Source organism: Trichechus manatus, unplaced genomic scaffold (genome assembly GCF_000243295.1).
Source record: "Trichechus manatus latirostris isolate Lorelei unplaced genomic scaffold, TriManLat1.0 scaffold00112, whole genome shotgun sequence".
Classification (NCBI taxonomy): domain Eukaryota; kingdom Metazoa; phylum Chordata; class Mammalia; order Sirenia; family Trichechidae; genus Trichechus; species Trichechus manatus.
In genome coordinates this window covers 53,202-69,249 of record NW_004444048.1, presented here as the reverse complement: position 1 = coordinate 69,249, position 16,048 = coordinate 53,202, and the positions used below count along the sequence as shown (strand labels likewise).

The 16,048-nt window shown below is 33.1% G+C and overlaps 1 protein-coding gene across 1 annotated transcript in view; it reads left to right on the top strand.

Annotated features, from left to right (window-relative positions):
* C2CD5 (C2 calcium dependent domain containing 5) overlaps positions 1 to 16,048 on the top strand; it is a 101,334-nt gene that overhangs the window by 49,438 nt on the left and 35,848 nt on the right. Inside the window, 2 exon segments of the mRNA XM_023738097.1 lie at positions 1,057 to 1,165; positions 13,350 to 13,464. Coding sequence (XP_023593865.1) covers positions 1,057 to 1,165; positions 13,350 to 13,464 — 224 coding nt within the window.

The following is a 16,048-nucleotide window of genomic DNA, read 5'->3' as shown; positions in this document are numbered from 1 at the left end:
GTATCTGGAAGTGTTTCTTTAATATTTTTTATGCATAGAAAGGTGCACTATATACTATATACTAAGACAAACATTTGTCTAACTGATACAAACAGTACCTAACTGTTCGGACTTAGCTACAAATTTAACCTAAAGACACATTTGGGGACAGAACTTATGCATAACCTGGGGACTATCTGTATTATGTTTCCCTTACTTACACCCAATTTGTATAAAGTGAGAAGCCACTCCATTGGGCAGCCGCAGGATCTCCCCTTTCTTCCTGGATGCTAATTCAATGAATTTCCTTACTCTGTTTTCCCATTACTCCGTTGCTTGCGTGTCCTTGTCTCTAAATTGACAGATTTGATGTCCTTAAGAGAAAAGGGAGAGTAAAACTTGAGAGAGCTTGTGGAATTTTGACTACCTCTTTCCGCTTTCCTTAATATATGTACATGCTTGCACTTGCATTTGTTCCTACTGCCCTGGTGTTGATAGAATAAGGAGAGTAAATAATCTTTCACAGCTATTCTTCACCCACCTCCACTTGATATTTGCCATTATCTTCTCTCCTTTCTATGTACCTTTTAATCCACACTGCTTGTCCTCTCATTGTCTCTCCCAGAGGCCTCCATTCTTTTACATCACTTGCCCTAGGCTTGGGTTATTACCAGTAGCTTGGAATTGGGTATGTATGTGAGGAGGAGTCTATTCCACTGAGCAGTGGATATGGGGGTAGAGAAATAGGGGAATCCCCTCATCCCGTTGTGGAGTTACATTAGAGTTACACTGAGAGGAAGGGAGAATGTATTCCAAATATCTCGAATTAGAATTCTGAAAACATTTTTCCTCATTGAAAATTGGTAGTCTTTGGATTCCTTATCATATTGTATATATGAGAAAAATGGATTTAGAACTCTAAATATCCAAGGAAGCTTTTAATTACAAAGCATGTGTAATGTATAGTGGGTAGCCTTTTTGTGTCAAGGGATAGAATACTTACAACAAGCTTTTAGTTAGTGATTTTTTGTACTTTACACATGGTCAGTTGTATTTTTTTCCCATTCTTTCTACTAGGAATTTCCATTTTTTACCTTGACGGCATTTCCTCCTGGATTTCTTGTACATGTTGGAGGTGTTGTTAGTGCACGCTCTGTGAAGCTTCTAGATCGTATCCACAATCCTGGTAAGTTCCTGAAAAGTTTGTTTTTAAAGTTTCATTTACTTAAATTGTGGTTGTTAAAATTGATTTTTATAATGTTGTTTTTTAAGCCAAGCCTGTCTAAAAGAAAAATTAAAAAATAGCGTATAACCTGGCACATGATACTTTTAAATATTTGTGATAATCTTAATTAAAAATAAACTAAGTAGAAGTATATTTTAGTTACTTTTCTATAAAAAACAAGCATACAAATCTAGATTCATTTTTGACCAGGCTACCACTTTGAGAGGATCTTTATCTTTTTAGTCATCTGTTTTCTTTGACCTAGGCAGATAAAGGAAACCCTGGTGGCATAGTGGTTAAGAGCTATGGCTGCTAACCAAAAGGTCGGCAGTTCGAATCTACCAGCTGCTCCTTGGAAACCACATAGGGCAGTTCTACTCTGTCCTGTAGGGTCGCTGTGAGTCGGAATCGAGTCGTCGGCAGTGGGATTTTTTTTTGGCAGATAAAAAGTTTTATCATTTGATCATTATGACTGTTAAGATGTTAATTCTTTTCATTAACAATAGTTCTTTATAGATTATTTGAGCAATTTTCTTATTTTTTAAAAAAGTGTCTTTTAATATGTAATTGTAAATGTGAAGAATTTTTAAAAATTAAGAAGAATTTAATAAAAAGAACCTAATGTTTCTGGTTCCTTGGCTTCCTCTATGTAGCTATTCTATATAAGCAAACATAATATGAATAGTAACTCATTTCTTTAAACATGAGGCCATGATTATAAAAGAAGATAGGCCTCAGAGTACCAGTAATTTCAGACCCTTGGATTAGAGATGCTCTGGTGATTTTTATATTCTAAAATTATGAGGGTAAATGGTAGGAATTATCTTACGGAATGTATTCTTGCATTTCTCATTGATTAGATGCCCAAATATTGCTCAAGTCACTTACTATTTCAGTGACATACCTTAAACTGAAGTCATATTAGTATTCTGTTTCGACATATATACATGCATTTTTGAGAAATTTGTATTGTTACTTCCAATAACCTCTTCTGGAGGCTTGTATTGACAGCTTTAAAAAGAAGAACAAAATGCTTTGAAATTATTGGATGGAAAATACTGCTGTTAGTGATTTTGAGCATTCAGAGCATTACTCTTCTTTTTGACTTTTTAATTTAATCTATGCCCTGTAGTTTAGTGTTCTTTGAATTAATGGTTACAGGGAAACAGAATGGAGTTCTGAAAACAAACTTTTGAATTGGGCAGTAATACTCTGAATGAAATTTCATAGCCAGGATTATTCAACTTTAAACCTTAGCAGATACATCTTTTAAGCAACAGAATTGTCTTTTTCTCCTCTAGTTTAGTCCTTTTTTTTCTGTTCTTATTTTCTGATCAATTTAAGATCTTTTCTTCATTATAATATTTGTATATTGTGCAGTACTTAAAAGCAAATTCAGACTGATGCCAACTGAGTGTATTGAGATCTTGAAGACTATGCCAAGTTCAAAATTTTTATACTTGGGAATTTGAATAATTCAGAGAGGGCAAGCAAATACTAAGATACCTGATACTCAACCATGTGACCCAAGGCTCGTTACCTGTGTTTCTATGGACCATTGACTCAAATATTTTGATACATGGCATCTGGCGATATGATAGGTCCAAAAGTGGTTTCAGGAACACGTTTAATTGTTGCTAATGTCTCCTGTTAAGGAGCCCTGGTTGCACAATGGTTAAGCGCTTGGCTGTTAACCGAAAGGCTGGTGGTTCGAGCCTACCAGCGGCTCCTGAGGAGAAAAGACCTTGAGATCTGCTCCTGTAAAGATTATAGCCTAGGAAACCCTATGAGGGCAGTTCTCGTCTGTCCTATAGGGTAGCTATGAGTCGGAATCTATTCAGTGGCAAACACCAACAAATGTCTTCTGCTAACTGAAAACAATTTCATTTTATGTTGTTGATTCCATGTACTCTGAGTAAGCTGTAGAGTTTGGGAGAACAAATGAGATTACTTAAATTTAGGTAGAGATCTTTACTTAATTGTTGTTACTATTCACAAAAAACTGTTTTTGAGGGGATTATCATACTTGCCAGTTACATCTGTGTAACAATTGTGAAGAATTTCAGTCCAGAGAAGAAAACAGGAATCCTAATTTACAGAGTATGTTTTGTGTATTGTAATTGCCAGCTCATACATTCTCTCCCTTTTCTCCCCTTTCATAATATTTTTTCAACTCATATGTAGAAATTCTCAGTTGCTAATAGATTATTTTCCAAAAGGTTATGGGCATATACATATAAATGCTTTAAATGGTATATGATTTATATTTTCATTGTGTTTTATTTTAATTAAATACATATCAATTATATATTCCATTGGTTCCACTATAATACTGTTTTGTTTTAAAATAGCACATTCTTCTGGTTGTTATATGTATGTATTATACACTAAAAAAGAAAATTTTCTCAGGAACATTTTATCTCCAGAACGCTTAGATTATTATTTATGGAAAAATGTTAGTTTGTTGAAAAATGCTGAATGTTAAAACAAAACTAGCAGTTACTATAATGATTATTTATTAGCTTACTAACAGTTTCTCTGCTAAGAGAAACTGATGATTGAAATGCATGTACTAAAGTTGAAAGTGCTATTTGCACTCTCGAATGCTTATAGCTAGTTTTTGAATATGGGAAATTTTTATTTCACATTCAGAATAGATGTAAAAATCTTATTTTAAAACCACCACCACATGCCAACTCTTGGTCATTATTTTGGAAGTATTTTTTTAAGCACTTTCTCCTTTTAAAAATATTCAGTAAACAGGCACATACGTCAAGGGAAAGAATGGGGTGGTTTTTAAAATCAAGGTAATTTATCTTAAGTAGATTTTAGTTAATGTAGATGATTATAGCATGTTTCTTCTTCCCTTTCTATTTCTACTTCTTATTAACTCTGCTGTCTGTGTCTTTCCAGTTCCTGTCCAGTGGTGTTGTCAATTGTGTTCTTGTTTGTAGTGTTTTTTTGTTTTATTCCTACTATTCTGCACCTAAAACTGATCTACTAATTTGCTGTTTTGAACTCAGCCTTTGTCGGAATTATGGGTAACACAAGACCTTACAAACTGCTAGACTGGAATAGTTTCAATTCAGGTATTTTAATGGTCATTGAGTACTACATATGCTGACAAAAATTATGGCAGCTCAGTGAAGTTTTTAGAAATGTTTTAAATAGGTTTAATGTCAATTCAATTATACAGATATATACTGCAATACTATGTTATAACTTGTAATTACTATGGAAATGCAAATACAAAAATTCATCAACTAAAATGAATTAATCAAATCCATAGAAACACTGTAAATTATAACGTCTTTTTTAGATGATTAACTTTCAGAATGATAATTTTAAATTATATTTATTATGTTTTAGACTTTATTTTTTCCACATCAGATATTTACTTTAAGATTAATTCCACAGGTATTTACTTTAAGATTAAGCAGATATTTGTTAAATATGAATACTAAATGACTAGTTTGATAATCTTGTAATAAAGTATATTTAAACTTTGTTTAGTTGAATTTAATGTATTTAGTATTCTATAAAATACTATAAAAGTTATAACAGTTAACATTTTTATTTATAATTTTAGAAGTGTTCCAAGTATAACTAAAAGCAGTTTTTGTTTTTATTTTTTTGATTAATAGCTGTCATAAGCTTTCCTCGTTCCCTTTTTGCACGAGAATATAATATTTTTTTTTAAGTAATTTTACATATGATTACAGTCTGTAGCTTTTAAAAAAACCAAACCAAGATAGAGAACTTTACAGCTGATGATGTGGTTTAGAGTCATAGCCAATAATCTTCCTTTTTGATAGAAACACATTCTCTTTATTAATATAAATATCTAAATTTTATATTATCTATTTTTTAGATTAAATAACAGAACCTGTTAAATCAGTATGAGAAGCTGATATTTTGCCTAAAGAACTTTAAGTTCTTTGTGTCATAAAGTTTATCTGTTCACAGGAAAACAAAAACAACAGCAGAAAAACAAGGACTCGAATTTTTAGATAATATCCCATAATCTTTTCATATTGTCAATTTTTTTTGTTCTTAGGAGACCAAGATGCAATTCTCATGTAAGTAATACATATTTGACTATGATGTGACTCATGTTCATCATGCAGATTTACCTAAATTCGGTCTGGTAAACAATCTGATTAGGTCCAGCCTTTGTAGATCTAGACTGACATCAATTGGTAAATCTTCAGGGAAATTGCCTCTATTTCCTATCGAAGTTTTTGCCAGTATGTTGTCACATTGGTTAGAGTTAAAATTCTCATTTTTTAATGTAATGTTTTATAATTAAATTTTAGTGAGAAATTAAGAATACCCTACTGGATTAATTTAATAAAAATAAGAATATGTTTTCAAAACATGGGCAGATTGGCAGAGTGGGAAGAGAAAAACCCTAATTATATAGAAAAAGGATATTGAGAGCAGATCAATCTTTAATAGTTTAAGGAACTGAAATCTTGTTAGGCCAAACATGTTTAGGGTTAGATATATGCTAGTCAGATGATAGAACAGTCTCGGAAAGTGGAAAAGACAAAAATGACGTAATAGGGACATTGTCCCATGTGAACAGAATTACAGAATTTGGCAAGGGAAACATGGTTGAGGAAACAGTATATCTTGCCATCATTTAAAAGTAGTAAGTGTGTGAAGAAAAAAGATGAATATAAGTGATAAGATATTAAAAGAGCATAAAGGATGATCCTTTCAGTTTACTATTTTCATCGGATTATGCTGTTGTTTGAAGTATTAGAAACTTTGTAACAGTTGGTACTTCTTCAGACATCAGATTGATGTTGATGTTAGTATAGGAAAATTAACTTGATGGTTCTGACAAAATGTAATATATTTGGTAAATACATTTAAATTATTCATGTATTCTTTTCTGTAATTTGGGAGTATTTATTTACCCACTGCTTTTCTGTATTACCATAGTAAGTCAAGAATTGACCATGTTAGTAAGAAAAATAATTGTGATATGCTTTTTATTAATGCTAGGAATTGTTTGCCCATACTGTAATCCCTGCATTCTCTTACACTGTGTTATAAGATGCATCATCAATTTAATAATGGCCCTCCAAAAGAAAAGAAAAAGGAGCACTACCATAATAAATATACTTATTAATTATTAGACATTCTTGTTTCAGAAGCAGTGAAATGTATAAAAATGTTTTAGACTAGGAAAGCATGTTATATCAGACAGTAGTATTTGATAAAATATGGTATATCACACAAACATTTATTAGAACTTATTTTGTGCCATATACTGTGCTGGATACTAGTGAGCAAAGTTGATAGTCCCCCTGCCTTCACGAAGCTCATGTTCTGGGAGGAGAGACAAACAGATAAATGGTTGACTTTGTGGTATTGTGTGGTACATGATACCTTTGGTACAAGATGGAGAATTAAAGAGGAAGGCATGATAAACTCTGTGTGACACTTACAGAAGTGTTAATTCTTGAACTCAGCTTTGAAGGATATATAGGAAGACAACAGATTAGTAGATACATATTTCAGACAGTGTATTTGGAGCCATGTTAATACGTACAGCGTGGTTCTGAAACTTGCAGCATTTGCAAAACGATACCCTAGCCAGTACTCTTGGATGATGTTTACATAGTTACTTAATACTCACTGAGTTGTTTCCCACTGAATACAAAATGTCTTGGTTAGTTCAGCTTTTTTTTTCTTTTCCTATCTCCCTTTCTCCTGTTTTACTGTCTTAGTTTGTGTAACTAAGTGATAGAAAATATTTTTATAGAACAGGAAGAAGGGAGCTCAATATCTGAGAATTACCTTTTTTTAAATATTTTATCTTGTTTCTGTATTTCTGGCTTGGTAACAGACTTTGAGAAAGACAAGGTGATTCTTGCTTTAGGGGGAGGATGTGGCATAATGTATTTTTACACAATTTGTTCTACATTTGTTTGCCAACCCCCCCCCCCCGGTATTTTCATAAGTGCTGCTATGCCATTTTTTTATATGTCGCTGTAAAAAAACTAGCATAGTGTGCTTACGAAAATACTTCGTGGGGGAAGGGCATGGTTGGCAAACAACCACAGAAGGTGTGTGCCATTTGCATAAAAATATAGTATACAGATCGTGTGTGTGACATGCCAGTAAAAGGGAGTGCATAGGAATAAGATAGGGGAGCCCATCATCAGATTTACGTTGTATCTTTGACTGCAGGATGGACAATGGATTTAAAAGCAGCAAGACTAGAGACAGGGCTCCCAGTTAGTAGACTGCAGTAGTCTAGGCCAAGCAGAGATGTGTCTGATCTAGGGTTTGGTGGTGATGGAAGAGCTGATGTTTATAGAGTACTTAACATGTGCCAGGCACTCTTCTAAGTGCGTTACAATAGTAAATCATTTAATCCTCAAAACACATTTCTGAGGTAGGCACTGTTTCCATTTTGTAGATGAGCAAAATGCTACTTAGCAGTTCGCTCAAGTTGAAATAGTTAGAAAGTGGCTGGGTCACAATTAGAACCGGAGTACTCTGGCTTCAGAACCTATACTTGTAACCATAAATTCCAGAAATATTTAGAATGTACAAGTAGCAGGAATTAGTAAAATGTGAGGGAGTAAACCAGGCTCTTTGTAGCTTTCAGCTGAGAGGAAGAGAGAGAGAGATCATAATTACCCCCACATACCTGCAAGTCTAAAATCCCAGCAAACAATTAACTCCTATTCTTTGGAAACTCGAGTTAGTTGAAAGTTGACTTGTAAAAAATATTTTAAGAGCAAATTTTTATAGTCAGCTCATTCTTTCTCAAATGACTATGATTTTTTTTTTCTCCTGAATATACCACCAAAGGTGTTTCTGAATAGCTCACACATAATTTTTTAATCAGTAGTAAGTTTACGGTGGTTGAGGGAAATTTGCTGTTCTTTCTGTGTATAGGATGCATGTCAGCTTAGATATTTTTTAAACAAGTTGCAAGAAGATATATAAGGTGGTTGTATAATGTGGTTTGAAAAGTGTTAGTTTGAGGTAGCTTCCAAACTTAGTAAATATTTTTCAAAGTTAGTGTTTTAAGTCCTAAGTTAGTAAAACTTATTGTTTAAAACTAGATACATCCCTTTTTTTTTAAGAGTACTTTAAAAAGCTTTTTTTAAAAAAAATATGTTTTAGAAAGATTCTAGAAGTTAGGACATATTCTTGTTGGAATTTTTTCAGCCTCATAATAAACTTTTACTAGGGTAGGTTAGCTTTAGGTTAGTGATCTGAAATTGGAAAAATGTTACTCCTTTTTGTTAGCCATCAGAAATACAATTGTCTAGAAGATTTACCTCATTTTTGGAGCCAAAAATAATACTCAAGATCTAGAGAAGTAATAAGTATAATTATTACTTTGAAATATTTAATTTTAACAAAATGTGAATCAGCTGTTGTGTAAAGAAATATTTATAGAATATACATATGCAAATTATTTTCTTTTTTGTTTCCTTTTAGTTTTACTTAATGGATCTTCATGGAGTGCCTGCCATGTGCTGAGCACCGTGTTGGGTACTGGGGACACCATTGATCTGCCAGGCAAACATCCTATTCACACATCCAGTTAGGGATATTTCTTACACTACTGTGTGTGTGTGTGTGTGTGTGTGTGTGTGTGTGTGTGTGTGTTAGTTAAATAGGCTCTTTTGGAAATTGAACTCTACTGATGATCTCAGCAATTATTCTTTTCACTACATTGAGAGGTACTCATAAGTAGATGTGAAACTAAGCCTAAAATAGTTAAGCAGGATTTGAGTTTTATTATTTGAATAAGGTTTTTCAGGAAGTAGATACAGAGTTCAAGAAGGCATAAATAAAGAGTATGTATAATATGTGAGCTATTCTTTATTACCAATAATATTAGAGTAATGAATATTCAGTTACATTGTACATATTTAGAGAATGACATCTCATGGTTTAAGGAATAGATTACATATCTGACTTTTTATTTACAACATGAATTATATTCTAGCTATCATCCTAATGTCCCAAATTACTACGTCTTGATGTTTGCTCTGTATTAACCATGTCACTTCCTCTTTAGTAAGACTCTTCTTCCTTAGTCTGGTATTGAATCCCCACTTACTTTGAGATTGTATACTCCCTTGAACCTGAACTCTCTAATTTCTACTTCATTAGGGAAAATTTATCTTCTTTAGAGGTTGTTATCAGCTGGCATACTTTCAGATATTTGAGAATGTAGCTTTTCATGCTGTTCATTTATAAGATAGAGTATCATTGTATTAAAAACCTTTATTTGATCCAAACTAACACTTTATCTCCTCTTGTTCATTTAAAAATTAAGGGACTAACTATCCATTTCCTTTTTTCTTTCAACCAGAGTAAAAGATTCTCAAGGGCAGGGTTATTCTCTCCCTGACCTGTATAAAAATAGAACTGAATTTAACACCCCAGGTAGTTAGTGTTTCTTAGTTGCAAGTGTATGATTGCTTTTAAGTCTCAAAGGGATAGAATTGAATAAAGACATTATGTTGAGTTATTCACTTCTTTGTTTTCTGAGACATAAACTGTTATTGCCATTTTAGGGATCTTTACTATTTTCACCTGAACTTCAGAAACGTGATGATGATAAGATGCTAAAAAGAGGGCAAGGTATCAAGCTGTGGCCGCACTCTAGAAAAGTCACAGTCGTGAAAATGAACTAACTATGACGTCAGTGCAGGTGTGCTGACATCACTCCCGATAGAGGAGGCATCGGTGATGTGTTGATATAGAGCTCAGTCCATGCCTACAGTTAAAAGGATGTATTAAAAGATTTGTGATATTATCTATGAAGAGTTGACTCAGAAGAAAAACAGAAAGTAGTACAAAGTATAATTTGCATAAAGTTAAATGTAAAATTTTCTTAAAATGATTTTTTTATAATTTAAATGAGTATGGATTATTGGGAAAAGCATGGTATTTAAAGTGAAGAGATTTTTTTTTGACATTTCTGAAATGTTTATTAAATGTGATCCTCACATCTCAGCTGTATATACTTCAAATGGCTAAATTATATCAATTTCCTATATGGCATGTACAGTTGCCATACTTTTTAAAGCTAGACCCTTTATTTTACTTTTTATATAAGTATAGGAGAGCCTCAATTTTGTACTTTGGTAGTGTGAATAAAATAATTCAGATTCACTAGGGTGGTCCCTATAAGCATGTAGTTAGCAGTTTTTAAGTGTTAAAAATTCCACTGTAGGGATAAAATACTATGATATTTCTGAATTTGTGTTTGTAGCAAGTTAGGCTGAATCATAATACTACTTTAATATTATCTTGCTCATCTCTGGCATTGGTATAATGTAAGCTTTGAAAACAAGATTAACTTTGCTTTAATATTAAATAAATTAATTAATCTTAATTCTGGTTTAATTAGACAACCCCTAAATTTAATAGCCAACTAATTCATCCTTCAGTTTCTTACAGTTGTAGATAATTATTAATATGGTGACTAGTTTGTGATTAAGTGCTCCCTACTGTATGCTTGCCTTGCTTTCACGTAGAATTTAGGGCCATTACTTTCTGTAACCATTTCAGTGAGCTGCCATAGTTTTCAGTCTGTACTGTCACCTAATCCAAGCATGCGCCAAAATATCCACTGTTTCTGGCTCCTGTCTGCTGAATCTGCTTTGCAAACCCTTTGTTCTTTGAGCTTTTGCTTTAACCAGAAACCAAATTTAAGAAATTCTTTGGAGTGTGGACTTATGCCATTTGCTTCCTTAGCTCCCGTGTTATATAACTCTTCAGTGTTTATTAAACTTGTAAATACTTTATTAAATACAACAGTGGCATCCCCATGTGCAAATGTGTGGCTCGTGTCAAAATAAAGGCTGCTTGTGAATTTGTCAGAAGAATATGAATGCTACACTTCCGCTGCATTCAGTTGTTTTGTTTTTTGTTTTGTTTTTTTAATCAGCCACTTATTTCATAGTGTTTGGTTTAATTATCTGATTATTTTATGTGTTATCCCAAGGTAAGTTTGATGTAAATAAACTTTGTATTCTATGTGGTTACACATATTTCATAGTAATTATTACATTTCCATTTAGACATGCTGGCCATTTCTAAATATATACATTTGAGTTTAAAATAAGTAGCTTCTTCCATTTCTCATTAATTTTTAAAACAGTCTTATGGATTACTACCTATGAATTTCATTTTTAAAACAGAAAACCGAAGCTACCACATATTACTGTGGTACAGATACAGGCAAATCTAATGTGAAAAAAAATCCGTTGTATAAATAAATTATTTGCTTTAGTAAATAATATTTTAAACTTCCAGAATGGGTTTAAGAAGTAAATAATAGCTTCTGCTAGTGCATTTAAGAAAATCTAGGCTTTTATTTCACACAGTTTTTGAGGAAAATGATTATTTTCTAAACTGAGGCATATTTCTACTATTCTTTATAATACCTGTTTTTGCAGAATCATAAATCATTTGATAGATTAGACCAGTTACTTGAACAGCAGTTTGTCTTATGATATAAACATTCCCATTTAGGAAAGGGTGATGTTCAGTGGATGTTCAAATTGGTCCACAGATACGTCTTCGAAGAAAAAGAGAATGGATTTGAAAGCGTATCTGAGCTGTTAATGTGTATGTTACAGTTAGGAATATGAAGGAATTCTCTAACACAATAGTGTGTGTACAAAAAAGGGCCACCTAATTGTCTTGCACATTTAATTCATAATACTGATTGGTAAGACCATACTGTAGTCTTTTCTGTTTCTCTTCCTCTTAATCTTTATCTCATACTTTGATCTTTTCCGCAGTTTCCTGGAGTCTGCGTTTCTTTCTTTTCTTCTGAAAGAAAGTTTTAGGGTAGCTCTGTCTTGGATCCAAAACCTTAATTCAAGAACTGACTGGCATCATTTGTAGTTCTGGTTTTTATCTCATTTCTCCCTTTTGCTGATCTCCTCCCTGGGGAGGAAACAAAGTCACATCATATTAATGTGAGCTATAACAAGCCTCTTAATCTTTCTTTGCTTTGCTGTCTTCAGTATTTTAATAGTGAATATAATTCTACTTGTTCCACTTATTTGGAAGAACATTTTGAAAATTGGATAGATACTGCAGTTCAAAAATAGAAAGTGTTTGGTTTATTTGATTTTTCAGTTTTAATAGTGTTTTTATGTGGAAAATTTACAATAAGAGCTTAGCATTCTATTTAGAGTTGATTCTTCTTCTTCCTCTTTTTATTATTTTTCTAATCTCACATTGTTTCCAAATGGGAATGGCCACAAATAGAAGCAAATCAGGATATGCTGATTATGAACAGTTTCTGTTTTTAACATCTCTGCACATAAAAAGTTACTATAATTTGCAGCTGCTGTTCAATAATAGTTTGCAGCTAAATGCAAGTAATTAGGAAGTACATGGGGTAGATGCTCCGTTTATTATGTTGCATTGCAGGCAATATTGGACTTCTCTATGGTAATGCCATACTCTTCTATGATACTGAGCCATTTTAATTATAGTCATATAGGAACTTTGTAGTATTCCGTCTAAAATTTGCCCTTACATACATTAACCAAATTATTTGTATTGATCTTTTAAATGTGTATATTGTTTTCCTTTTTGTATTGGCTTCTCCCTTTATTTTTTATTACTTTGCTTTAGGAGTCACATCTTTTTAGAAGAATGGCTTCAGATGACTTTCTCTCTTTTAACATTGACAAATCTTTGCCTTGGGAAGAACCCAGAATATACTGGGTTATACACAATAGGTACCAGGAAATAATATCAGAGTAAAATTAAATTTATGGCTATAACACATAAAGTGTTCCTTCAGTGAGGTGAGAATTAGCATATCCTCTTTGTTTTTAAGATTAGAATCTGGAAACTCTGAAACTCTGCGTCTACATTTTAAGTTGTAGCTAATAAAATACAGATGTCTGTTAAAATATTAAAAAAAACTGGGTGATTTATTTTCCGGTAGTCAAGTTTAAAATGTTAAATCTTAGGCTTTTTAGAAGTAACATTTTAAAGATGAGAAGTTTTGGAATCTGTTACAGAACAATACTGCTTTACCTCCCAGAGTATGTTTATTTTAAACATTTCTTGTTCATATAGACCATGTGCTGTTGAGTAGTGAACTGATTTAAAATTTATTTTTCAGATGAACCAGAAACTCGAGATGCATGGTGGGCAGAAATCAGACAAGAAATAAAATCACATGCGAAAGCATTAGGCTGTCATGCTGTAGTGGGCTACAGTGAATCAACTAGCATCTGGTAAATGGTAACAACTTGATTTTCTAGATGCCATGGTTTGTCATATGAAAGGGGACAAGGTTTATGCAAATATAGAGAAAAGAAGGACGACGAAGTGGTAGGAGTAGGGCTTTGGAGTACATCAAGTAGAATTTCATGTCATCTTTTTGCTGCTTAATCACTGTGAAACCTTGGGAAAGTTACTCAATTCCTCAGCCTCAATTTATACGTGAAAATGAAGATAATATCACCTATCAAATAAATGAGAATGTAATATTGGCATATAGCAAGTATTAACACTAGGCCTACTTTACTCCAGCTTGTGAGTTTGCTGGCTTCTTCCACTGGGACCTTGGGAATCCCTGATTGATTGTAAATATGTCTTTAAAATTTATTTGTGAACTCACTCTGCCTCCTTTTACTAACTGTAATGTAACTTTCTCCTGCCAATAAAGTGTCCTTCCTAACTCTGCCCAGTTAAAAAGTTTAATTCCTTTTTCTCCTACCTTTATTTGAAAAACCTCTCCTCCTTTAAAGTCCATTCCATTCCATTGTTCCGAGTTGTCTACCTCCAACACATTCTTCTGCCTTTTTAAATTACTTTTCTGTCATCTCCTTAATTACATCTCCTCCAGTCATGCACGATTATCTCCTAACAGCCTGGCATTGTAGTTTCTCTTTCTCAAGCTTCTGTCCCCACTTGACTTTCAACCATATTTTGAACCTCATTGTTGCTAGAAACTGTTCCAGTTTAAAAATTTGAAACTATAAAATTTCCCTCTCAGAACATTTTCCCACCCATCCCATTTACTAATTTACATTGCTACTTTGTTCTTTACCCTTTCTTAACCGGGACTTTTCCTAGTTCATCACTTAAGTTCTGGTTTTACTTTTGTTCTGCCATTCTTGAACCCCACTTTTAGCCCCTTCAAAAGTTTAATTTATATCACTCTAGAAACCCTTGGACCTTTTGCTATCTTCTTTTTCCACCTTCTATTTTCAGATAATTCTTACTGCCAGATGTCTCTGCTCTTGTGATGATCATCATTGTTAGAGAAGAATCATTAAACTGTATTAAATCTAGGCATTACAGAGTTATGCTGTCTTCTCTAGGCCCTCTCTTGGCAGATCATTTATTACACTCTTGAACTATTCTATTCCCATAGTAGTTCTACTCTTGTTAAACTGCTGACTTTGTCATCCTTAGCCTGCCATACTCCCCAGTAGAGAGTCTTGCCTCATTCATTGATTTAGAGTCATATACCTTCAGATCCTAGAGACATGGTTTTAAAAGACATAGTTCTTATCATCATATTCACATTCTATTGGGATGTTATAGCAATATAATAAATTTTATGGTAGAGATATCCGGGGATGCTTTGGGATCACAGAGGGTTGGAGGTCAGGAGTAGAATTGAAAAGAAGTGTCAGTGAAGTAAGTGATGCTTGACTGGGCCTTGGAGGATGAGTATGAATTACACAAATGAGGAAGAGAGGCATAGGGATAGCATTCCAGGCTAAAGGAACTACATGTGTGAAGAACCAGGGTGTAGATGCAGCATGGTTGGAGTTAAGTCACACATGGGGGAGTGGATGGACACAAGTCCGTTTAATTTACTTAGAAGTTTGAGTTGATCTGACACAAGCTCCTTAATTTCTTTCTCTGACCTCAAAAAAGCAAAAACAAAAACACAACAAACAAAATATCTTTGTATTTAAATCTCATCTTTAATCTCTTTCCTGTTCTAAACCATCCTACCCTCTGATACTGATTTAACTCCTTGATACGCAGTTCTCCTCTTTTAACTCCTTGGTTCAAAAACCATCAGCATCTTCATGTTACTCAGTGAGTTAAATGTTGATTTCTCTGGACATTCTCACTGTCCACTTAGCTTTTCAGCCTGGCCTCCCCCTACTCACAGTTCCAGTGACCATTTCTTTCTTGTCTTCTTTGGCTTCTGTTTATCCCATGTTTCCAGCTTTTCATCCCCAGGCTGCTACTTTCTCATTTTCTTTGGGCAACCTCATCTAATAATACTGTTGATAATGTTTAACATTTTAGTTTTCAAATTGGGGATATGTAATAAAGAGTTTTGTTTTGAAGAATTATTTTGAAAATCAGTTTTTTAACATATATATAAATGTTGTAGTTTAAGCTCCTTTTATTTTGGATATTATGTGTTTCAGATACGTTTATGTTATTAAATTTAAATCAAGCTATAGCAGTGTAGAAACTTATATAGTTAGGCTTTTAGAAAAATTTTAATAAAAGTTAATATGCTTTTAAAGAGTATTTAATAAAATTGAATGAATTTACTGCTGGTTCAACAATGTAGGTTACTACTGTTTATATTCTGAAACATTCCAGTCTCAGTCTTACTGTATTTTAAGGAAACTATTGTTATTATATTTTATAATTTTTAAGTAATAAAGAATTTTTACCCTCGCCATTTTAATAAAGTTGCATTACTTATATTTTCTATGCTAGGTTTAGAGGTAATCTTGTGATATTGTTTAATATTTAGTGGAGTCTAACTTGGATTTAGGGAGCCCTGATGCCACAGTGGTTAAAGCATTCATCTGCTAAGTGACAAGTCGGCGGTTT